The following is a 24898-nucleotide window of genomic DNA, read 5'->3' as shown; positions in this document are numbered from 1 at the left end:
AATCTTTGTACATTTTCATTCTTTTGAGTTTCTCGGATTGATATTGTTAGAAGCAAATGATTTTTATCGCTATTTTGTGATTAATTAAAAAATTTTGGGGTGGCAAAATTTTATACACATTAATGATGGTTTATACTTTTATTTAATATTAATTCAAATTATATGATGGACATATTTTTTTATTAGGCATACATATTTAGATATGTTTATTGTCTGAATAATAATATCGCTTTTTTTTTAACAAACTTACTTAGGAATTTATAATTTTATGACATATATAATATGTATGTATAGTATATATATATATATATATATATATATATATATATATATGAAGTTTAATAATATAACATAAAATATTTTAAAATGCAATACTTATGTTACCTCAGTAATAATCAATAAATGTATTTCATTACGCATGTTATAAGAGAAACATAATTACGATTTTATTAATTCTTTCTTTAGCGGATTTCTTTAACGGATTAATTTGCGCGTTAATTTACGTGTAAATTTATCAGGTGTTTTACTTGTTATCGTAATATTTCATTATCCTTTCTTAAAGAATAAATAAAAATAATAAGGGAAGTCAACAATCTTTAACGATTATTCTACTTGATCTACTATTCAGAATAAATTATTTGCGATCTGCAATCGTCACCAAATAGTCACATGATCTCTGATTCATCGTATTGTCTCTGGTGTATAATGATGTAATTTTCTATGGTTTAATGAGATGTAATCAAAGTGCATGTGTTATCATATAGGGTGTAAAAGTAAAGCCCTGTTTCTATATTTAACGGCATGTACATTTGTTGATTAATCCAAGTAAAGCCCTGTTTCTACATTTAACGGCATGTACATTTGTTGACTAATCTAACAATTAATACTATTTTCTTCATTAAAATATTAAGAGAAAAATTAGTTTTTATTATTAGATATTAAATACAATTTTTAGTATTAAATAGTAATTGTAACATTTTTAAAGACGTGAATAAAAAATAAGGAAATTCCGTTGTATTATTTAAAATTTAAAGTTTTATTTTTTGAAAATTTTAATTGTAATATAATTTAAATTAAAATAAATAATAAAATTATGTGTTGAAAATTTTAATCAATAATGACTTCTCGTGAAATTGTATATTAATAAAATAAAATAAATTTCAAATTACTTACAATGTTATTAAAGTTACAATTATAATATATATATATATATATATATATATATATATAAGAATTTTAAATATAATTCTTAGAAAGTATTTACATATACAAAAAAATTCAATAATGATAACATTTAAGTTAATAGAAAAGTAAATTATTTTTAAAGAAGGATACTTTCTTTCTTTTGTTCATATTGAAGCTACACGAATACTCGTACGTATGAAATCGCGCCACCGTTATTTATACTCACTGGCTAACGATTTTCGTAGCGAGGTGACCGCGCTTCCCGCAAGCACGGAAATCGACCAGTCTCTCCTTATGAAATATTCAGACTAGATGTTGCAGTCGGACTAACTCGAGCAGTCAGTTTGCATCTAAGCAATTCTCGCGGATGAGGAGGCAAGCAGCCGGTTTATCGAAAATACGTTCTGGAAATGCTTAATCGAAAGATTCGCTGTATTAACTTTTGGCAATTTGACATTATTTCCCTTTGCGAATCAATATTTAGGATGTGTTATTTTTATTTTAAATATTTAAGGGTGGTATTCATTCGATTTTTATTATTTTAAAACCATTTTAAGTAACGTTTTAAAATGCTAATAAAACATTTTTAATTCATTTTCGTTGGACATTTTGAGACTAGGACAATCTTAAATATAAGACTATGAATATCGATATCGCTTAAAATAATACGTAACTTCTATCGTTCATAGTATTCTAAAAAAATTTAAGAAATATAATATTATAGAATCTAGAAACAGAATGGGAGGTTGATTTTAATTATTAAAATACTCGTTAAAGGTAATTAATTTAAGAAAAAAATATATATACAGTAGTCCTTTGACAAATTATTGGAAAGATTTCTAGCAGCAGTTTGTTGAAGTTCAAAAGATATTATTATTGAATTTATAGTTTATATAAAATAAATATATCAAACAAAGCTTTCACATTTTCCTGTTGGCCTCGTTTCTCTAGATAAATAGCGCAACATAATAATTTTGAAATTACAAAATTAATGACCGTAAATTTAATAATTTAATAATAACTGTTATTTTATATTTTGCTTTATATATATTATAATTACTCGCTTGACAAGTATTTTTACAGTATAATATATGTAGTATCATTAAATATTAAATGTTTTGTGAAAGTGCTTTAATCCCTTTGAGATGCTACCATATTATGCGTTGAATAGTAGATAAATGTTTCCTGCGTACGCATAAAATACAGTTATCGTTTAACTATATGCTGGTATACAGCTTACACTTAATAAGCACGTAGATACTGGCTCATTACAATCTCTCTTTGCATTCTAATGTATGTTTTCAAAATCATGATTCTGAATAATGCTTAAACGTTTATACTTAACCTATTTTCAAATTAATAAAGACTTTTATAATATTTCCATCATCTATGGTAAATTAAATTACTGGAGAATTAATTAAGACGTTATCAATTTTTATTTAATTTATTTATATTATTTTAATTAATTAAATTTTTTTATTTAATAAATGAAAAGATCCATTTTATGATATGCACAATAAAGTTGAAGATTCTTCAAATAGAGAAAATATTAATAATAATAAGTAAAATAAATGAGAATAGAATAATCTTCTGGCCTCTTGCATTTTCCGTATACGCATAGTTTTTTTTCATTAAAATTTTATGTAAATGTAACTTGATGAAGACTTGCATCACAAAGTACACGGAAACTTTCTGTGACTTTGGAACGATGTCGCGCGCGCCGGTTCTAGTTCCTCATAAAATAATAATAAACGCGACGCGATGATTCCGCTCAAGGATAGAGAAATAATTGCGCGTATCGAATAAATTATTCCGCATATTTTCGTCGATCGGCCGGCGTATGTATGCCGATGCACTTGGTGTTCCGTGGTACCATCGTTCGTCGGTCGATTAGAGCAATAAACCATCAATAATACAGTATACTTGCTACTCAAACATGCAGAATACTCATGCATTTACATGCCTGGAAGTAATAAACTTGGTTATTTTTCCTTGCGATTGTATTGTTTCGCGACGTTGCATAGAAATTTATGACCTGAAGAAATGAATCTTTCGATTACACTAGAAAGAATATCATCGATAAGCGAATGTACTTTATTCCGTGGTCTAATTTTGCCAGATCGATATGTCGAGTGGCACGAAAAACGAAACAAGAACAAAATATTTCTACAAAGGAGCTTGCACGAAAGAACCACTTTTCAACATATGAACGTTTGACTATTATTTTAATGGAAATTTAATTAAAGAGAAGACATGTACATGTATGTGTATATATAAAAGTATTATCTCCTGTTATTGATTTTATATCTTGGGAAAATACCTGCTATATTATACAGAAAACGTTCTAATATTTTCATTTACGTGCGTGCAATTTATCATGATATAAAGCTGAAATATTATAGTTAGGCAGTTATCTTTCTTCCATAATCATTGTTCTCCAGTAATTAATGATAAATATTTCTTTCCGAGCTGATAGTTGCGAGTTTTCTTGCTGCTTTAACAAATACGATATTTATCATATTCTTCTACGCAGTCTGACCTATTAAAAAAGAAAATATACCTCGGACAACCGTTGTAGCGAGATTTTTTCTTTCTTCATATCATGGTCGCGTTGTTCGTTCGCGTGCAACGGGACTCTAGTGTCATTCCATAATTCTGGAACTAGTTGGAACAAAAGCACGTATCGTCCATCTGCCCCCTTTCCTTTCTGTCCCTCCCGCCTCTTTTCGCTGGTCTTGTTTCTGAATCATCTGCGACACAGCCGCGGGCATCTTCCACCTGCTAATCTCGAGGAAAGCTGCGCGTTCCAAGCGGCTTCCACCTGTTAGTTACGAAGGAAAGCGTGTAGTCACGGAGTCCCTCGTGTAGAACGAAACTGCATGCGCCGAGCATCGCTCTTCCACGCATGGCATCTGCGCTCTCTCTCTCTATTGTGTGTGTGTGTGTGTGTGTGTGTGTGTGTGTGTGTGTGTGTGAGAGAGAGAGAGAGAGAGAGAGAGAGAAAGAGAGAAAGAAGAACACATATTGCGAGTGCACAACACGATGTGCTTCGAAAGAAAGTACACCATTACTTTCGACGCATCGTTGCATCTCGCGATTTGCTCCTTGAAGCACCGTCGCGGATTCTTTCATGTGCGAACGAATCAGAATTTTTCATGATACAATTGAAGCCCATCTTTAAATTACGTGTAATATTATCTATATTTCCTAAGTTCAAGCTTTGTAAAATAAAAGGTTTTTTGAGAGATTCCAATTTACAATGAAATTACAAGAGAAAAGAATATAAGAAATTTATCATTATTATACATATATATCTATCTATTAATTAAAATTCTCAATTATTGAATAATGTCTGCAATTGTATAAAATAAAGTATTTATGAAATATTTATTCAGAAATTTAATAAAAATGTATAAATCATATAAAACTTATATACTTTAATGTGTTTTAGATATAATCTTTGCATTTTTTTATGCTTCAATGTGCATATTTTGCATTAGCCTTTGTTTTTGTTGATAACTGACTATCCCTTCGTTGCACGCTTCTTCGCCTTCAGTCGCCTTTTGTAACAAGCTCGGCGAAGAGATTTTCCCCCGGGACATGCTTCTCCCTTGACCTCTTTGTTGTAACTCATTTTAATAATGCAACTTCAATAATTATGGTTATTATAATAACGATACGCAGTAAACGTAGAACCAAAGCGCTCGTCATTACAACAGAACTTTTGACAAAACTTACTCTCTTTTTAAACGAAATCTTTTCCTTTTTTTGAAATAAAATCTCATAATATTTAAAGTGACTTATTTACAAGATATTCTGGTATATAAATCTGGTAAATAATATGGTGGTTTATAATTTGTAAATAATGTCACGTTCTTATTTAACTATCGATATTTTATTAAGAATAAATATTTCACAATATATTCTCTTATGACATTTGAAAATAGCTCAAACCAGCAGTCGAAATATGTTATGTTATGATCATTGTTTTAATTTTAATTTAATTTAATTACAGTCGATTTTCTATTTCTTAACTTTTTTAATTTGTTATTTGTGCGAACTTTATAATCGACTCTTACATGCTCTTTCTATTATTTATATTGTTATTTTAATATCAAGAGTTCTTATATTGATTAATTTATTTTTAATAAATATTTCTTAAATAGACTAAAAGAAGTAAATGTCATCAAATTAGAAAGAAACTATATCTTTTCAAGTTTTTATACGTTTTTTACTTTCCATTCCAAGAATATTAATTCACATAAATTAAATTTTTTCAGAAGTTAAATAAAACTGAATATATTTATCTGCACTCAATTAAAATTGTACCATTTATTCGCATGTTAATTCCATTTCTTAAATTGATTTTTTTTACATACAATTATTATTTACAAAAAAATATTATAAAAAAGAATTAATTTTATATTTGTTAATTTTTTCTTATTATTATTTGCTGTCATCGTAACTTGAAGATGAGGAATATTTTTACCGAGACTTCCTTTCTCTAGATAATCCAAGAACACGTGCGAAGAGACCCCGATGCACCCCTATCTCCATACGTTTCCCCTTGTAACGGCGGTCATCCCTTCGAATGCAGCTCCGTTTTCCCGTCACCTTTTCCGGCGGTGAGTCGCGGCGAAAGAGGGGTCTCTCTCTCTCTCTCTCTAGGCACGCGCCTCTCGCTTCTCCGTCCTCCTCGTCTGAATCGTGAACGAGCCGTTCTCTTCCCCTCGCATCCATCGTCGGCGCTCGATCCAAAGCTCCCTCTCTTCTCCCACCTTTCCATCCACCCACTCACCTACCCCGACCCAGTGGCCCGCGGGCCACCCCCACCTCACCCTCGCCGCTCGCGGCACGGCGCGGCGACTCCGCGGTCCCCGCGCGCCCGTCTCACCGTCATCGCGCTGGTTCACGCTCCGTCAGTCTGTCGGCAACCTGCGTACCAGTTGTGTCGCAGCGCTCACGTAACAAAATTCTTATTATTATTACCATCACTCTTTACTTGCCTTGAAACTTGATCGGTGGTGTGTTGATTCTCGTTTTCCGACTTCGTTGCGCGTATTTCATTTCACGACACCGTCCCAATCCCTTTAATTAACGTTTTCATCGTCCAACCAGGAGGTCTCGCACTCGTCGAAGAAAATCGCCGTTGCCGCCGCCGCATCACGTCGTCCGCGCTCGCGCATAAAACACGCCACGACCCGCGATTGTACGCGCGCATCATACGGGGCGCACCGATAAAGTGACCGAGAGACAGAAAATTATCACGAGGGAGAGAGGGAGAGAGGAGCCCGAAGACGTCAAGTACGAACCGATCGCCTGCAAACCTTATCCGATTGCCGCTGGTATCTACGAACATCGCTGGCATTTCGGAGTATTGCTGCGTGTCAAACATCCGGTACGTAGCAAGTCGTACTCGTACCATCAATACGCCTCGCGCATCCTCGTTTTCGCCGTCATCATCGCCGTCGCCGTCGTCCTCTTCGTCGTCATAGAGTGCAGTCGCGCAACGCAGCAGCGCTGGAGTTCATCAGCCGGAACGTCATCAGACTCGTTTTACCCGGTGCATGGGTCACCCTTCACCGATAGATGAACACCATTCCTGCTTACAGGAAATACATCACCGGATCGTTGCCGATCGCGTTCACCGCTGGCTGCCCTGCTCCACCTCCACACGGCGGGCACGCTGCTGCTGGTGTATCGATTGCTCTAAAATAGACGCGTGGGAACAACACCTGCAGGCCAGGCGTACACGTATACACATGCCGTTCGCAAGCGCATAAACGCGCAACAGACTATACACGTCTGTGTTTCACGCTTCGTACACGCTCATACATACGGCGCGCTCGTTCTCTCCCTCTCTCTCTCTCTCTCTCTCGCTCGCTCGCTCGCTCTTTCTCGCTCTCTCACTCTCGCTCTCGCTCTCGCTCTCCCTCTCGCTCTCGCTCTCGCTCTCTACTTCTCGTCGTTACGCTGCCACGACCCTCTCGCAGCAGCAACGTGTGACAGGTGCAACGACGGCGACATCGTCGTAGGGTGGTCGGTGGTGGCGCTGGCGAAGAGCCGCAGCAGGAAACGGAAGAAGGAGTGAGTCGGGTCGGGGTTGCGAGAAAACGTGAATAAGAAGAGAAAAAAAAGTAGAAAAATCCAGGAAGAGAAAACAGAAGGAAGAGAAGAAGAAGAAAAGAAACCGGTTGAAGGGGCGAGAGAAGGATCAGATCAGGGAAGGAGAGGAGGCGTGGAGGAGAAAGAAGAAGGAGAGGAAGAGGAGGAGGAGGAGGAGGAGGAGGAGGAGGAGGAGGCGGCCGCGGCCCCCGTGTTTCTTGCGAAGGGAAGGTTATTTTCCAGTGATACGTCCTGGAGGCGCCCGTCGTCTTCGCCGGTACAACCATAACGCCGCCCGCTTTAAAACGACCGAGACGGGACACGGTGGATTCATCGCCGCCACCCGCTCGTACCGCAGCCCCCGGCAACCCCGGACCGTCCGGCAAACTCGCCTGCATCATGGACGCGCCGCTATCGCAGAGCATGGACTCCGTTAACACGGTGGCCACCGGCGAAGACGAGGTAGGTGTTCTGTATAATACGAGATTTGCTGTTTGAGGCGCCGCGACGCCGCGACAGCGGCGCGACGCAGCGCCGGTTCGTACCGTGTACGATGGCCGAAGGGGTGGAATCCACCCCTTCTGACGTATTCCCTCTGTCTCTCTCTTTCCCTCTCCGTCCTTCACCGTAACTCTGAACTGCCTTCATGTCAGTTTTTCACGAGACTATCGATATATTTTTCTTCTTACAAAACCTACCCCTTTCTTTTCGTTCGTTTCATTAAGGGGAATACTTGAATATCAGATATCGCCTTCTTTTCTTTTCTTTCATCGAAAAGTTAGACTGGTCTCTCCCCTCATTACCCTTTCTCCTTCTTCCGTTCTTTCTCCCTCGCACTTCTATATTATCGCCATATTGGTTGGTTCTCCATCCCCCTTGCTCGCGTTTGTATATACACGTTTGTCTCCCTTACTCGTTCAAGTTCCAACCCTCGCGCGTCATAGCGCGCGCAAGCGCGTAGCGGAGTACTCGCGCAGGCTGCTGACACGCGCGTACCTCCGCCGCGTGTAGAATGCCGCTCATTAATGATGCACTCGATGCAAGCTCGATACATCATGCATGCTCGAAATGGTCCAATGCTAGGCATAGCAAATGTAATAATTAAACAGAGTCTAGAAATGCATTCCGTTTATAAATAATTACATTATTAAGGTAGACAGTAATTCACAAAAACCGAATACAGATACACGTTAAAATATTCTTCTTGATAACACGGTTTTAATCATAGTCCACGACGTATTTATGAATTGATTAGTCGAGTTTTCGCTCAAGCGATAGAAAAATAATGATCATTGACGCATAGAAAATTATTAGAAGTGGCACTTCTCTACTTTGCATTACGATATTCTCAGTAATGATTCATTATGTTATTACAGCGGAGGTAACAGATATCCTCAGATGAGTAATTAATAGAGATATTTAGGAATTAATTGGGATTAATGTGTATAATTGTATATCGAGAGGCAAAATGCAAAATCGATTACGAAACAGAGACACGCGAGGTTAGCAATTATATGTAATTGTACTATCCATTATGCTCGCGCGGTATATAACGTGCATTCATCAGGATCCTTTGTTCTTCGTGATCAACCGTAACTATATAATCTTGCGCAATTTTTCGCGATTGCTAACGTATTCTTTGTAGAGCTGGCAGCTGGTATGATGCAACTGTTCGAAGTTGAAACAGTTGTACGACACAACTGTTCATAGAGTAGAAACAAATCGTATCTTCAATTTACGATGTATGGATTTCAAATCGAAAATTCTGTAGGGAAGTATTACGTTAGTTACAGTGAGAGTTGTGAAAACTTTGTTTTTACATACATAACTTTAATTTTTAAACCGCTTTAACAAAGTTTCTGTGCTGTATCATTATTATGTACTGCGCACTTGATTGCAATGGCATACGTCAAGAATATTCAAGAATGTCGTAAAACTTTTCAAGAAAAAATACAAATGTAGAAATAGCGGAGTTTCACGAAGAAGCGTATATGTGATACATTAAATTTTTACGCGTTGTGTTCGTTGAAATGTTTGGTCTTTTAATGTTTCATAACATACGCTATCGAATGCTTTCAAAGTAAATTTGAAATTTTTTACGTCCAGCAAGATTTTTTACATATACATACATAACAAATTATTGCATTAAAATGACATGTCAAAATATTTTGTAACATTGATTATGTATCTTTGTCAACAAGTATCTACATATCATTAAAAAACAATTAAAAATATTAATCAATTATAATTTATTAAAAGATGGAGCATTGAAAGATTTTCGTTCATTAATATATAAATTTATCAAGTTAAAAATAATTTTTTCGAAAGCAAATTAAATTTTGAAAATTATTTTATTATATATATAATTAAATTAAATATTACTTCTAATAGTTTTTATCAAATAATTTATCTAATGAATTATTGATCTAATTTAACTAAAACTATTTAATTGGATAAAAACTCTGCAGCTTTAAGTGAAAGATGAATTTTAGGCGAGTTATAAATTATAATTTTGGTAAACTCTTATTATTTCGAAGGAATACAGTCCTGGTGCTACTTCGATAAATGATAATGCCGCGCAAAGCTGTCGTTGCGCAGCATCGTATATACGTGCATAAATATATACATATACATATAATATAAATACAAATACATACACACGCACATGCACATACGCGTCTCGTGGTGTGGAAGGCGGGAATTCGATCGCGTGCTTACCACGACGGAGTGTATGCCTCGCAGGTGACTCGTTTTCACCGGTGCGCTCGATCGGACGGTTGCTTGCTCGCTTGTTCGCTTGCTCGCTCGCTCGCCTGCACACCCGCCTGCCCTCTCGTCTGCTAGGCTGGCTTCCTTCCTCGTACAGGCACAGGCATGAGCACAGGCATAGGCAGGCGGCCACCTGAAAGAGTGACGCCGCCACGCCGCACCATACTACGTTCACTATTGATTTTTCCGCGACTGTGCGAGAGGGCCACCGAGGAGGGCCCGCCAGCACGCTTCGCGCTATGTCACATCATGCGGGAGGTGAATTACGCCTCGTGACTGTAACGTGGGTGCCAAAGATGTATGTGTATATGTGCGTATATACGCGTATATTGTATATACGTGGGCAGCATACATATACGGGTAAATGATTTGACTTAGGTCGCAGAACGTACCGGGTGGCGACCCCAATGAAGCGTAACCAGCGAACCTGCCGTCCGTTTTTTACTTCGAAGGGTCAATCGATTCACAATGTTTACGATGGAGCAGATGCTCATAGGCAATCACATTTTGCACTGTGAAGTTTTGGCAAAAATGCTATTTCTTTCAAGAGGAAAAGTTATAAATTTATGTAGCTCAAGAAATTTGTAAATTAACCGTGTTGTGTGTGAAATAAGTTTCCACTTGTTAACCTTTCTACTCATTAATTTTATTACTTCATTTAAGTCCATTTTAACACTATTTATGTCACAGTTATTTATACACATAGCGTCTTATTTGTTCTAAAATAACTTTACTTATAACAAGCTTAATGAGAGAGCTTTTATTGTTCTATTTATGAAAGGAGAAATTATTTTCTTTATAATTATATAAAATATTTATAGAAGTCTAGAACTGTCTTTAACTTATTTCATTTTTGACTGTAGAATTAATTTTTCCTCTTATTATTAACCAAAATATTATAGGAAACATTTATCATTTCCCACAAATTTTTAATTTGCATTATTAAATATTTCTATAGCTTGATTCTTGGAAAGTATTTTTGATCGCTTCTGTTTCATAATTTCTTTTATTAAAGAAAAATCGATTAAATATATATAAATCTGAAATTTTTAAAATTAATTTAAATTTATCCGTAAATATAATTATATATCTTACAAATTGAAAATTTATTGTAAAATTAATAAATTATGAAAAAGTTATTATTGTATTGTAATCTTTTCGAAATTGTTAAAATCATGCCATTGATTTTCGGGTTTATTTCAAAACCACGGAATTCAGATAGACGGAAAAATGATAAGCGAATATTTATTCGAACCATTGTTTTGTCGCGGAAAATTTCACATTTCAGTCGGTCTTTCATTTGAATGACGACGCGTTCGCTGTGCGACGAGTTCGTGATTATAACGAGGAAATGCTTTCATGCTTTTCCTCGTTAATCGAGAAAATTAAATTCACGAACAGGTTATGGCTTTTAATACGAGCGTCGATGTCCTACGAGAGTTGACGTCTACAATAACGCGATATTAACTTCCAAACAGAATTGTAACTTGAGTACGTATAGCATAACAATCACTTTAATCAGTTTTGATAGTAATATTATTTAGAACATTACAATTTTGCAAGTTAGTGAAAATATATGTTACTAGATCCAAATAAAGATAGCTAATAAAATTAATTTTATTTTTATTAGCTATCGTTTTTAATTCGAAGTTGTCATTTTATGTAATATAATAATTTTTATTGTAAGGCATAATAAGAAGGTTTCTAAAAAAATATTTTTCTTCACATATTAATATTAATTGGTCGTTTGGTATTTCAACAATTTAAATTATTCTAAATAAATTTTCTCAATAAATTTTCGAAAGAATAGTGTTCATCCAAAAATTCAATTATGCAATGTATGTTACAAATATAATACATATAAGTACAATATCTACATACATGTTTACTGTGCATGTCCTTATTATATCAATCGATAGATTTCGATTTCACTGAAATTTTGCGGTGTACACGACTACAACTCAGTGCGTAATAATACCAGTGCCATAATTATCAAGATTCACGCATAAATGCCACCCCGCCAACGAGACGCTGCAAAAGAGCAGCGGCGCATAAAAAATTCCACAAAGATATTTCAAATTCGTTAAGCAAACGAACGATCGCGCTCGGGTATACATATGTACAACAGCATTATCCTGTTAGAGGCGAAGTGGAGTCTGCATTGTGCGTTAACCTTCATCGATGCGTGCAGGTGCATGCATAAAGAGTACTGGCTGGCTAAGCCATCCCTTGCTATTTCTTTCGCTCTCGTTTCCGTTCTTCTTTCTGTCTGTTTTGCGCGGAAAGCAAACGGGGAATTGGGCTTCGAATCCTCAAAGCTGCACGCTAATGCATTCGGATGGACCGAAATCTCGTTGGGAATGAAAGCGGAATAAATGCACGCAGTTATACGGAGAAATCGTTGGAATTGTAGTATACAGGTGGAAAGGGAGGAGAAGCGTGATAAGCATGATGTGGATCACGAGAGTTGAAAGTTATAAGTATAGGAAAATTATTCTTATTTTTTGCGGCTTATCATTGCTCTAGTTATTATATAGTTTACATATACTGACATAATTAATTAAAAAACACTTTCACTGCACAAATGATTTTGCCTTCATAAACTTATAAAAAATGAATATTTTATATCGATTTATTTGGATCATGTAATATACTAGGTAATGTGTAATTTTGTGCTCTTTTAATTTTGAGATTTGAAGAGATTTAATTTTATCTGATGTGTTTTTATGGCATTGAATTTAAAGAAGGAATATAATTATATAATTTGAATAATTAATTTCTGATAGTATTAATTACGCTGAGTCAAAGTAATCTGCATGATTCTTCCGCTTTTTATGTATCACGTCGTATTTGTAAAAGTCACGAGGAAACTTTGAACACAATGCCACGCGCAGCTGATTCGTTTATCGACTCTTGATAATTCCACGGTCGAATCACGTTGCTCACACTAGGAAGCCGGTAGCCGCTGTAGTTAGAAAGTAGAACTCGATCTCTCGGTCGACTATCGTGGGAGAAAACTGATACAGAAAGTGGATGCACTGCAAAAAAAAAACGTGGTTAAGAGACTCTCGCTTCTCACGTGAGATTTTCCGTGTGTCTTTGGACCTGTTTGTTAATGTTTTAAAAAATTTTCCTCATTTTTCAAAACGCATAAAATTTTCGAGATGTAAATGATTCGTTATATATGCTTTCATTAAAATATTTCTTTACGTTTAATTTTAATTATAGTGTAAAATCTCGCGTGTTAAGAATATTAAGAGTCAAGTTAAAATATGTAACAAATTATATAAAATCTAAGATTATCATAAAATTCAAAGATTTAATAATTGTAATCATCTTAAAAAAAGTTACGTAGAAATAATTCTGAATATTTCTATATACTGAAATTTTAACGATTAAGTTAAAAAATATGCATATGATTTATGCGTATGATTATGCGAAAATGTGCACATAATTTATGTAAAAATGATGATATTTTCTAAAACAAAAACTTTTGATAAAATTAAAAACTGCTATTAATATTTCTTTAAATCTAATCATTTTATATCTAGTCATTTTTCATTTAATATTAAAATATTTAATATTAAAATATTCTTAATATTGACATGAAGTACATGAATTTTTATTTTCACATATTCTGGTATTCGAAGAAGTTTATTTATAAATTTAATATCGTAACTCGTAGAGCACAGGTTAATTCTCGCGATTTCTTGCTACTGCTGCTTCATTGTATTATAGAATTTATTTTATTGTAGGAAGTGGAGTACGCGTGACACGTAGAAATATTTTTTATTTATCTCGCGTCTTAAAAAAAGCGCTAGCGGTTACAGACGATTCACCGTGTTTAACACTTGCGAGCGGGAAATTCTGAAATCTTCAAACCGTTACGAGCAGCTGTTACCGCGCGCGCAACTTAAACGATCGATCATCGCGGTTGAGGGAAATAAAAGTAAAAAGTCTGTTCGCTTCAGTGGTCATCGGCAATGTTTAAACTTTTTTAGCGAATACCGGAAGTTGGATGTTTGGCAGTTATGAGGAAAGGAGTCGAGAGGAAGTTATCGCACATCGGAGAATAATTCTCTTTCCTTGACCGCTCTCGTCTTCCTGGCGATGGGATTTGTTTGCTGGAACGTGTCGATGGTAAAGGAACCTTGCTAAATCGATTTGCCACGAATCCGATACGGGGGTTGGCGAGATTGACGATCGTCGGTCGCTAAGCGACAGAAGTCTTGATTTTCACGAAATCGTCGATGAAGGTGCGAGTGAATCGATAAACGTGACTGAAAGTTTAATCTCGCTTTGAACGATCTTCTCTCGTTTAACTATCTGCTCGAGACAAATTTAAGCAAAATATAGGATGTATTCAACTAGGATGTATTCGAGTATAATAAATGTGGCAGTGGAGTACATGATGAATATAGAATATGCTCGCTACGATCATAATAGATAAATTTTAAAATAGTAAAATTGATATAAAATCTAGATTAGAACTTGAATTTGAAATAATAGTCACTAAATAATGAAAAAGATGACCTATAAGTTAAAAATACCGATTTTATTATTGAAAAGTCTTCTCTATTGTTTTACATGTATCCATTTATCATGTTTGATATTTTGTCGTATTACGTTTGTTTTATTGGAATAATTGTATATAATGATCACAATACATAGTTAATACAAAGGGTATAATGTACAGTTAATAATACGTTAATAATGTTAATAATAATGTTAATAATAATGTTAATACAATAATAGAGAGTATTTTTTTCAATATAAATAGATCATGAAATGAGTAATGTTTAAAGGTAAAGTTGAAGAAGTCTTTTTATTCCTTCGCATTTTTTTAAATTTTAGCATTTTATTTAATTCCGGCAATGTGTGTTTTTTAATTTAAAGAGAGTTTCTTGGAATTCTCTGAAACGTGAATATATATTCATATGAATATTAAACCAACGTAAGTTCGAGAGATGCTTTAGTCTAGTGGTTTGAAATGATTGCTGTAAGTTACGGTGATGTTAGATATTCGGGAATGGAGTTTGTTCGAGTGCAACAACCCACTCGCTAGCCTTTTTCTTTTCTTCGTTAGAAGAGCCACTTGTTTCGCAAGAAAATTCGCGGTTCTGCACTGCAATCGTTGTGATTACGTAAACCGGCATTATTACACTTTTACGGTAAAGAGGTTACAATTCTCGCGTGGAGTTGCACTTGCAACGACGTGCGTTCGAAATGAGCTGCCGTTTCCGTAGAAAATTCGCCGTGAGAACACACGCCCTGTTTACTTCTCCTCTCTCAGTCGGTGAATATCTTGATCTGATCTTTCTTGAATTCTGTTTGAGCGAGTAATTAGCCTAGAGAAATTAGTATCTGCGAGCAGTTTCTCTGATACGTAAACAATCTACTAATTGAACGACTTAATTAAGCAGTGTATGTTAGTATGTATTAGCTTAATATATTGATCGTTACTAATTATAGTAACACCTAGTAATAACGATGATTTCGCAGAATGTGATATAAAGGAAAACATGAAAATGGATATTGGAAAATGGAAAAAAAATGTATTAAATTTTAATATATATTTCTTTGAATGATACTAAATAAACATTTGTTTGCAGTAAATTAATATTTATTCAAAAAATAATAATTAAATCAAATTAATAGTTTTTGTATTAAATAAATATACGTTTAATAAATATTTATGTAAAATTATTCCAATATTTATTAAAATTTAGTTTTTTTCAGTGTATTGTTTAGAGATGCTTGTTGAGTATTTTTTGTGTGAATATATCGCATAATTTGCAATTTTAATTTTTTAAATATTTAATGAATCATGTTCTTATTATGTATAATAAAATTAAAATATGTATAATTAAAAAGAAACAATAAGAAAACAGACAGATGCTTATTTGTAAAATACAGAAATGAAGAAGTTTCATGAAAGTTTTCGTAATATTTTCCCACGATTTTAAACTATTTCAAATTTAAATTAGCGTGATATTTTTAATCTTTATAAGAAGCGTATTGTTATGCAATTATGCGATGCATAATTTCACAACGATGTAGTGAGCGAACACAATGAGACTCCAAATTGTTCCAAGTTGTTACAATTTAGTTGCAAACGTATTTTTGTCAACTTTCGCCAAGTAAATTACGGAACGCTTTCATGAATTCGTTCAGATGCACATATCGATAATTAATCTACGAGCGGAACGAGCTGGACAGCTCATTTTTCTTTTTGCGAGTGATCTCGTTGTCGCAGTGTCAACGTCGAGAGATTCCCATTGTCCCGTGTCGATTCGTTCTGACCTCCTTATTCACCGACAGCGACGCGGCGGGAAAGACTTTCTCGGCCGAATTTGCTATCGCGGTTGCCCGAGGAGACGATGCGGGATCGATATTCGATCGTCGAGGAAATCTGCGCGTGCCCGACGATCGTCGTCGAAATGCGGATCAGGTGCATTCCTGTTAACTTTTGCATTCGTCTTTTATTTGAATCGCGGAAATCTTTGCTATTATCTGTCCTTATTAAACATTTTTCCCTATTAAAATTCGTAAAATGTATATTACTTTAAAAAGAAAGAAAATCTATTATTTCTAAGTTTCAAATTAAAAAGAGAATAACGTTGATTATTTTGTTTTAGTTATTTTGGCTTTTAATATTGGACTTGAAATAATTTTTTACGTATTAAGGACAACAAATTTTTTGCCTACAAAATGTACATTTTATTTAATATATGAATTACGAAATATAAATTTTATTTAATTATTGTGATAGCAGTACCGTGAATATTGATAGGCTTTACTCAATATTGATGGTCTCGCTATTATCACAAAATTACATTTCGACATACCAATGTTGCTCGAAAGCGAGTTAGAATGCACTGCCTCGTATTCAATCATCTAATTGCCTGCATAGCCAAGCTAACCGTAAATCCCAATCGTATACAAAATGGGGCAACATTGACTAACGATTTATTAGTCAGACAGACGTGTAACCACTTCATTATGGAACGGGACCGATCGGGCATGAGGGGGTTGCGGAGGGGGAATGGTGGTCAAAATTTCGAGTTCGTGATTGTTCGAGTTCTCCGCAAGTGGGTGGTTGAATTTAATTTATGTGATTGGTCGCGCTAACACGTTGGATTCATGATATGCAAACAAACAAACGGATTGTTATAACGACTGTTTGGTAGCGCTTGTTGATGGCGTTAATGCACGCACTGTCGTAAATAATACAAGGTTTTTTGTTATCGAATGACTGTACAACTATTAGATCGCGTTACATGAGGGGAAACTGAGAGTCATCTTGCGTGAGCATAAACACGAAACACAAGTAACTTCGTACAGTCATGCGAAACGTTGTTTCCTACAGCGAGTCTCATTCTAATTCTTATGCGTGATAAAGAAGTGATCTATAAATCTAATTTATTTATCTTATTTATTATCAAAATGAAATGAGAAGTGTATTGTTGACTGAATATATATATATATATATATATATATATATATATATACACACACATACATTTTAAAATACACAGGTTATAATTTAATCAATAAATAATTTCTATTAGCAATAAAAAAGATAGCAATATATTTTAAATCGCTGACAATATTTGTTATAATTTTATCTTTGCGATGTATTCGTGCGTAAGCTGTTCATATTCTGTTTAAGACAATATATAAATATTCGTTTAAAGATCAAACAATTATAGAGAGAATTATATTATTAAAATGAATTAATATTATTTAACCAATATTTTATTAAAACAATTTATATTAATATCTCTTATACGTAAAAATGTTCCATTATGCATGCATTGAGCACCACTGAGCTCCGCTGTCGGCAACAAGAGGCGACCGCCGGCAGCATTAATGAGCGGCAACGTTCGTATGCGTAATTTCTCTATGTGGTATCGATAAATTGAGTTGTTCTCTCATCGTAGAATGACCGGAGAGGTCCTCTCTCGTCGTTGTTGATCGTTCGACCGTCGGTTCTCAGTTTGCAATATTGTAGCGCGTACGCAGCGGACGTATTGAATTTCGTACTGCTCGCGGGGAATGATTGTATAACGATGAACAATGGGACCTAGGACTCTAGCGGGAGAGCATTATGGCAGAGCGGATGTTGTATAACGGTTAGCCAGCGAAGAGGAACGAGACGGGAGCAGCAAACCGTAAACGCCACGAGCGTTCAACCTCTCTCTCCGCGTGTTTGTCTCTGTTTCTCTTAGTTTTTCTTGTTCTCTCTCTCTCTCTCTCTCTCTCTCTCTCTCTCTCTCTTTCTCTCCTCGTTCTTGCTCTCGTGCAACGACGTTATTCGAAATAATATCAAACCCATGGAAAGCATGGACCGCGTTTCGCACCTGTCAGATGCGTGCATGACGGCATAGAATCGAGTGACATTCGTGTTTCTTTCACGAGCAAAGGAAAGCATACGGTTATTGGTCGTAATATTTATTCGTCGCTTTGTGAAGCAACCGTCGGAACGTTTTATTAGAAATAATCCGTAACAATAATAAAATTTATATGTGCGATTATCATATCAATAATCTATTTCGTGCAAAATTATTTATTTTATTTTTTTTTAGAGAAAGTAGGAAATGTAAACGAAAACTTTACATTTCATTGAAGTTGAAGTTTAAGGAGTAAAATGAAGGAGACCATATAAAATTGATTAATTTTGAAGTTTAAAACAAATTTATTTATGATTTATTTCATAAAAATATGAAATTTTTTTATTAGGAGGAGAAAATCAATACAAGCAAACATAGCTGTTAACAGAAAGTCATAAACTGAAGTCGCAATAACCATACAATTTATTTAAGAAACACGCAAAGTAATGAACGTCAAAATATTATGAAGGCAAGATATTTACATAATAGTAACTCGTAAATCTTAATGACATTTTATGGCGCTAAAATTATTTATTCATAGTCTACATAAACCTAGTCATTTTATTGCTGTAATTTTTTAATAATTTTATAAAGAGAAAATCTAAAGTTTTGTAATATGTACAAAATTTATATTAATAATTATGCATACAAATTTCGAAAACTATTATGCGCATATATATTAATCTTTTATATTTATTTCAACTTACACGCGCACACAAAACGCGCGTCGTTAGTTTTGCAACTCAGGTCAAATTGCAAAGTGAGTTAGAATATTTATTCATCAATTATTGATGATTCCGCTATTAGTTGGATCGTTTCTGTAAACACGCGTGTAATTCGATATTACACGAATGGACGTGTGCATTTTGCCGTTCGGAAACGCATTTGGAAGTGCATTTTTTAAACAAGTGACAATGTCGCGCATTTAAGCAAGCGTTCACTTTTCATTAATACCGGTAATTTGGTATATGTGAATACTAAGTACACATGAGTGGTTTCACTTGAACGCAACACTCATGCGTGCAGTATAAAGAAAAATCCTTTATGCAATAACGAGACGCATCATGAATTAACATTATTCTTTGTTGCAAGTCGATGCAATCCCTCGTGATGTTAGCATTTTCTATACTTATGTGTAATTGTAGCTCATAAGTACGCAAGGTTTCATCATAGATATATGAATAATTTTTATTAAATAAAAAATTATAATATTTTTTATTCAAAAAGTGAGTCGCGTGGAAACAATATTCAAGCAAAACGGTGCCGCTTGAGAATTATGTATGTCGGTCTGAGTGTGGCAAATGGGTGCGGTTTAATCTAAAATAATGTCTCGCTCGTATAATTTAAAGTAATATTATATCTCTCTTGGCATATATACCAGGCATCGCCGAATATATCTGTCGCGGATACGCAGTCGGACCGCAGCGATTCCGTTGCGCGCATGGATTGCAAGTCCGCGATGAATAATTGTCACAACTGACATACCTCTCTTTCTCTGTGTCGCTGCGCCGGCCAATAGACACTTGCTATGAATAGAGTTCGAAACAGTGCAAAATTTACCTGCCGGTGGAATTTATTTTGCATATCGATGGCGATTTCGAAATGTGTTTGCCGACAAGCCGACTAATATCAATGGTTTGTCACTTTGTGCTCAGAATGGTGTTCAGTGTGTGGATCATCTTGCACCTGTCCGGCAAGCTTGAATACATTTTGCTAGTTTTTGGCTGTCAGCTGTCAGCAATAATTCGTAAAAGTGCTGATGTACAATCTCCTGATCGTATTATAAGTATACCTTTCATATCTAAATTATATATCTTTTAATCTTTTCTAGTTGTGATCTTTCAATTGACATATCATAATTATATGTTTTTCACTACTTTTAGAAAATCCTTCAAAATTATTGTACTGTACCAGTATTAACGAAAACTATTAGATGTTTAATTAATCAAATGAAGAGATATTAGAATTATAATAGTGATTTCCAAAGTTCCTTAAATAAAATCTGCTTTAGTCGTTTTTTTTTTAATGGCAATGTTATGTCGTCTTTATAATACAAAAGTGCCAGTAAAAGAATCAAATGTCGCGATCCCAAGTGGACTATTGAATATGCACATGCATATGTATATATATTTTAGAGAGAGAACGGATATATAGAATGTGTCCACATGCGCTCAAGTCACGATTCATCTCTTGGGACGATCCTACGTTTATAACATAGTAAACCGAGCCGATACCTACGTACGACAGTAGTATTTTCATTTTCTGCGGACGAATTTATTACTGCAGGAGACATCTTGTATTTATGACAACATTTTTACGGGCGCGACGCGGTCTTGTGTCACCGAAATTGTATAAAAGTTATATAACCATGATTTCCGCGGATTTTCTTACATTAATTTCATTTTGCGTTTCTGCATTGATTTTTTGAAATTTAGACACATTAAATTGATAGATTAGACAGATTAAATTGATATAATGATGAATTTTGAAATCTTTTGATGTTTTAAACTTTTAATTCTTTAACTTATGAAATTTTTAGTTCCTGAAACTTGGAACTCCAAAGCTTCGAACGTTTGTTGAATTTTTCAACTTTCAAACTTTCAGATATTTGATGACTAAGTCTTCTATTTCTTTGAAGTTGTAAACTTCTATGCTTTCAACATTTTTGTGTCCATGAAACTTTGATCTTTTCACATAAAGTTCAAACAATTCTTCACTACTAAAACCTAATAAATTGAGAACCACTGACAAACGATACCTCACCTAGCGTGTGCGATAACTTTAGTGAGCTGATAGGCTGATAGTATACATTGTTTTTTTCGTTTTTTTATGCGGGTATTAAGTCAGTGTGGTATATTTGTAAGCAGGATGATAGGAAAGCACTTTTACATATGTGAGACTTTTTAATAATGTTATATAATAATAATTTTCATATAAATAAAAAGCAGATTAATTAATTGTAATGATAAGCGCATCAAGTTTAGCACTAATTAGAATAATAAATCTAATTTTATTTTATTTTATGTGATCTATAAAAGATGATAAACAAATATTAGTTTTATATATATAGTACTTTCTTAAGAAATAATTTTTATATCATATAAACATTGTAACGATTAAATGATAAATAATAGACAATGGCGACATATTGCTGAAACCATTTTGTGCTGTATGTATATCTATGCTTATATAAGCAATATGATAAGCAAATAATTTTTGTTTTTTGTAGAATTTTTTTATTTATCATTATTTAATAATATATTTTATAAAGTAAATAGAGAAAGCGCTCGGTGCAATTTAATTTATAATTATATAAAGTTCTAATTTATAATTATATAATTTTTGTGCAGTTTTTTACGTTTAAAAAAGTAACTTTAAATACGTTTCTCGCGGTTTCTTTAAACGCGTTTATTTTGCAATCTTTATTTCACATCGTTTGTCTTCTGAACAAGCCGCACAGAATGTAGATCGTACAGGTGTAAGCATCCTTCGTAACCGCGATGAAGAGAGTATTCATATGATAATGGTAGGCGGCGACTATTGCCTCGTTCGTAAATGCGCGTTTACGGTTAGTGATATTTGAAGTGACTGTGTTAAACGCGCAGCTGAATTATATCCCGTAATTAAAGAGCCTACACTCTCTCACCAGAAAACTCAATTAAAGAGACAATTAAATCTAACCGATGACAAAATGCAATTTGATGCGCGTTGTAGTATTAGATGCATCGGATTTTCGCGCTCACGTTCGTTTTCACATGCTACGTAACGCATGACGTTGCATTTTGCAAATAACATCTTTGATATACAATAATTACATATTTAATTATTGTTTCTGTTCATTTCTTGCAAGACTTAAAAAATGTCAATATTGAATGTCGATTGAAATCTAAACAGCTAATTATTGTAAACCTGTTTCCTTCAATTTTATAGTATCTAATTATGTACATGCGTTAGAGCACGTTTTGCGTGAGATTGTCGGAAATAAGAGATAAGTTGCCACGTGTTTGTGATATTCAGTGATTTCGTAATAATTACGCATTGATAAATGTGGATTTCTATGAATAAATATAAATGACATTTCTGACATGGTCCAACTACTGATTATGTGCTCTAATTTTACAAGAAGATAACACTGTTTTATGTCGTGCTACTTTTGCAACAGTTAAATCGGACTTGAGCGTAACATGCGTCTAATTTCTTAAAAGAGAAAATAGAGAGAAACGGGAGCGGATTCCGGCAAATAAATTAGTAGTTAACCAGAAGCAATCCTCGACTTTCAGTTGGCGAAGTTAACTTTCGTAATTACCCTTCCATTTTCCGACTTTTGTGGTGAAACGCACGATAAGTGCTTGTAAAACTCTAATATTCGTTTAAACAGATTACACTCATAGTATCCTCGACAGTGTTTTCATTTTTTTCTCTTTTCTTTATGGAGCTACGCAATCTCGTCAACCCGTTGTTATATTTATATAGTGCAGATAATATGCTGATTACCTTCATATTTATATTATACGAAAAGGAGAAATTGACCTCATTATTTTCAAATAATGTATAACATTTTTTTTTTATTCTGGAGATTGGTGCAATTTACTTAGTGGCTAAATTATTATGATGCGCTCGTGCTTTTTTTATTGTATAAAAAATTAATTACCCTAAAAAGAGAGCTTTATATGACTTTCATTAGATCAATGCAAAAATTAAACTGTTGCAAGCTGCGGCATTGACGCAACAAAAGCTGATATTTTTTAATTATAAATTAACTACACAAACCAACTGATTGTGAGTGATACTCCATGATTTTGTAAATCCATTTTTTGTTCAAAAATTTATTAAGGACGCGCGATTTAGCTGCGCAGGTTTTTGTGAACTCTCCGATGGCTCCAAATAAAACGCAAATATCGCGAGAATCTTTTTCTTTCCTATGTCCCACCATTACCTGTGACATTTACAGGTCGTGCGTCATTGCTAGAGGTGAGTACGTTCTGATATAACAGTCACACTCGTCAATGATCGATCTAGGTCGATTCTCTTGCTCGGACAAAAGGGGTTTGAAACGGGTTAGGACTTGACAGATTGGGACTGATATGATCGGTTTACTATTGCTCTACTTTATAAATTAAAATTGACAATTATTTTTAAATGCATGAATAATAAAAACCAGACCAATTTTAAATAAATGGTTACTTTAAAATTAAAAAAAGACATGCAATAACAAATGAAATTGAAATAATAAATTAATTTTTATCAAAAAATTCATTATATACTTGTTTCATAAGTGTCAATTGTGCATGCTGTAAATTACTTGTATCCACTTTATGTGAAAAATTTAATTGAAATAAATAATAAGAGAAGAATATTAAAAGATTGAATATTAAAAAATTTGTCATGTAATTATTAATTCAATAATCTAATAGATAAATTACTGTTTCATTTTTTAGCTGTGTAATATAATTCGTTTACACTAATAAATTATGATAAATTGATTTATACTTTTAAAAGAAATATAATTGCACTATTTTAACAATAGAAATGTGCGCAGATTTAGTGAGATTTATTAGGTCATTTAAAAAGTATCCGCGGTTTTTTGTTCAATTTTTGAATGAAAAAACCGCGGATACTTTTTAAATATAATATTTTTGATAAATTATTTAATATATTATTATTATTTACATATACATATATATTTTTTTAATTTTAATAGCTATACTAAAAACAATAAAGATTATACAACTTTGTTGCAAATGCGAAAGCATTTGCTTTCAAACAAACCTTATTTCATTACGAATAATCCTATTTCTCGGGTTGCAAAATACCTATTTCATAAGTATGCTTCAGCTTAATTAAAAAAGAAGAAAACAGTAAATTTCTGAAATTCGATCCGACGAATTTGTCGTTTAATTGCACCACTGTCGGGAAGCCGGCAGTTAAAACGTCGTTGATCTTTCTGGAGCACGACGTTTTTCCGGAAACCGGATTTATTCTAATGATTCCCTTTGTGCAATTAAAATCCCTATTATAATCCAGGCAGCTCTTGAGGAGGATGCGGTGTGGAACACGGGACAATGAGAGAATCAGAGACGAAAAGCTTGTCGCGGCAGTCCGATTAATTATCGTGCCACTGTCGACCTGTAGGGTCATCTCGTGATACTACTTGTTTCCAGTAGTATCTTATCCGTGAAATATCTTGTGTTGCCATAATATACACATGTATTCTAACTTTGTATATTTTAGATGCGATATAATCATTAATATAGTCTGTAATATGTATATGTATATAATAATGTACAGATATATTGCGTTGCAATAAACACGACAATTAACTAGCATTCTGTTTATCAGTATTTTTATTGTAACGCATAACAAAATCTGATAGACGAATTTTTGCATATTTTTGAGTCTTGATAAAGACTTTTTGTTTTAAATGTAGAGTTAATTATTTTCACGAT

At 34.0% G+C, this 24898-nt stretch overlaps 1 protein-coding gene and 2 long non-coding RNA genes across 6 annotated transcripts in view; 1 reads left to right on the top strand and 2 right to left on the bottom strand.

The window, feature by feature from the left end:
- The window catches only part of LOC105143238 (protein couch potato), a 101720-nt gene that overhangs the window by 268 nt on the left and 76554 nt on the right, over positions 1 to 24898 (top strand). For 3 of the 4 annotated variants that reach the window (XM_087406419.1, XM_087406421.1, XM_087406418.1), the window contains exon 1: positions 6366 to 7752. The exons of the other annotated variant lie outside the window; for it this stretch is intronic. In XM_087406419.1, coding sequence (XP_087262545.1) covers positions 7690 to 7752 — 63 coding nt within the window. In that variant the 5' untranslated portion in view covers positions 6366 to 7689. Of the gene's footprint in view, positions 1 to 6365; positions 7753 to 24898 lie in introns of those variants that run through there. 4 annotated transcript variants of the gene reach the window in all.
- On the bottom strand, positions 2611 to 5940 carry LOC147909779 (uncharacterized). The gene is made up of 2 exons (XR_015545142.1): positions 3746 to 5940; positions 2611 to 3676 (listed from the first exon to the last, which is right to left on the bottom strand). It is a non-coding gene; the product is annotated as an uncharacterized LOC147909779 (long non-coding RNA).
- LOC147909778 (uncharacterized) lies at positions 8404 to 17558 on the bottom strand. Its single transcript, XR_015545144.1, has 2 exons — positions 10009 to 17558; positions 8404 to 9055 (listed from the first exon to the last, which is right to left on the bottom strand). It is a non-coding gene; the product is annotated as an uncharacterized LOC147909778 (long non-coding RNA).

Source organism: Acromyrmex echinatior, chromosome 5 (genome assembly GCF_024713525.1).
Source record: "Acromyrmex echinatior isolate Ae372 chromosome 5, ASM2471352v2, whole genome shotgun sequence".
In the NCBI taxonomy this organism is placed as follows: Eukaryota; Metazoa; Arthropoda; class Insecta; order Hymenoptera; family Formicidae; genus Acromyrmex; species Acromyrmex echinatior.
The sequence above is the reverse complement of the archived record's forward strand: the minus strand, read 5'-3'. Positions and strand labels throughout refer to the sequence as shown.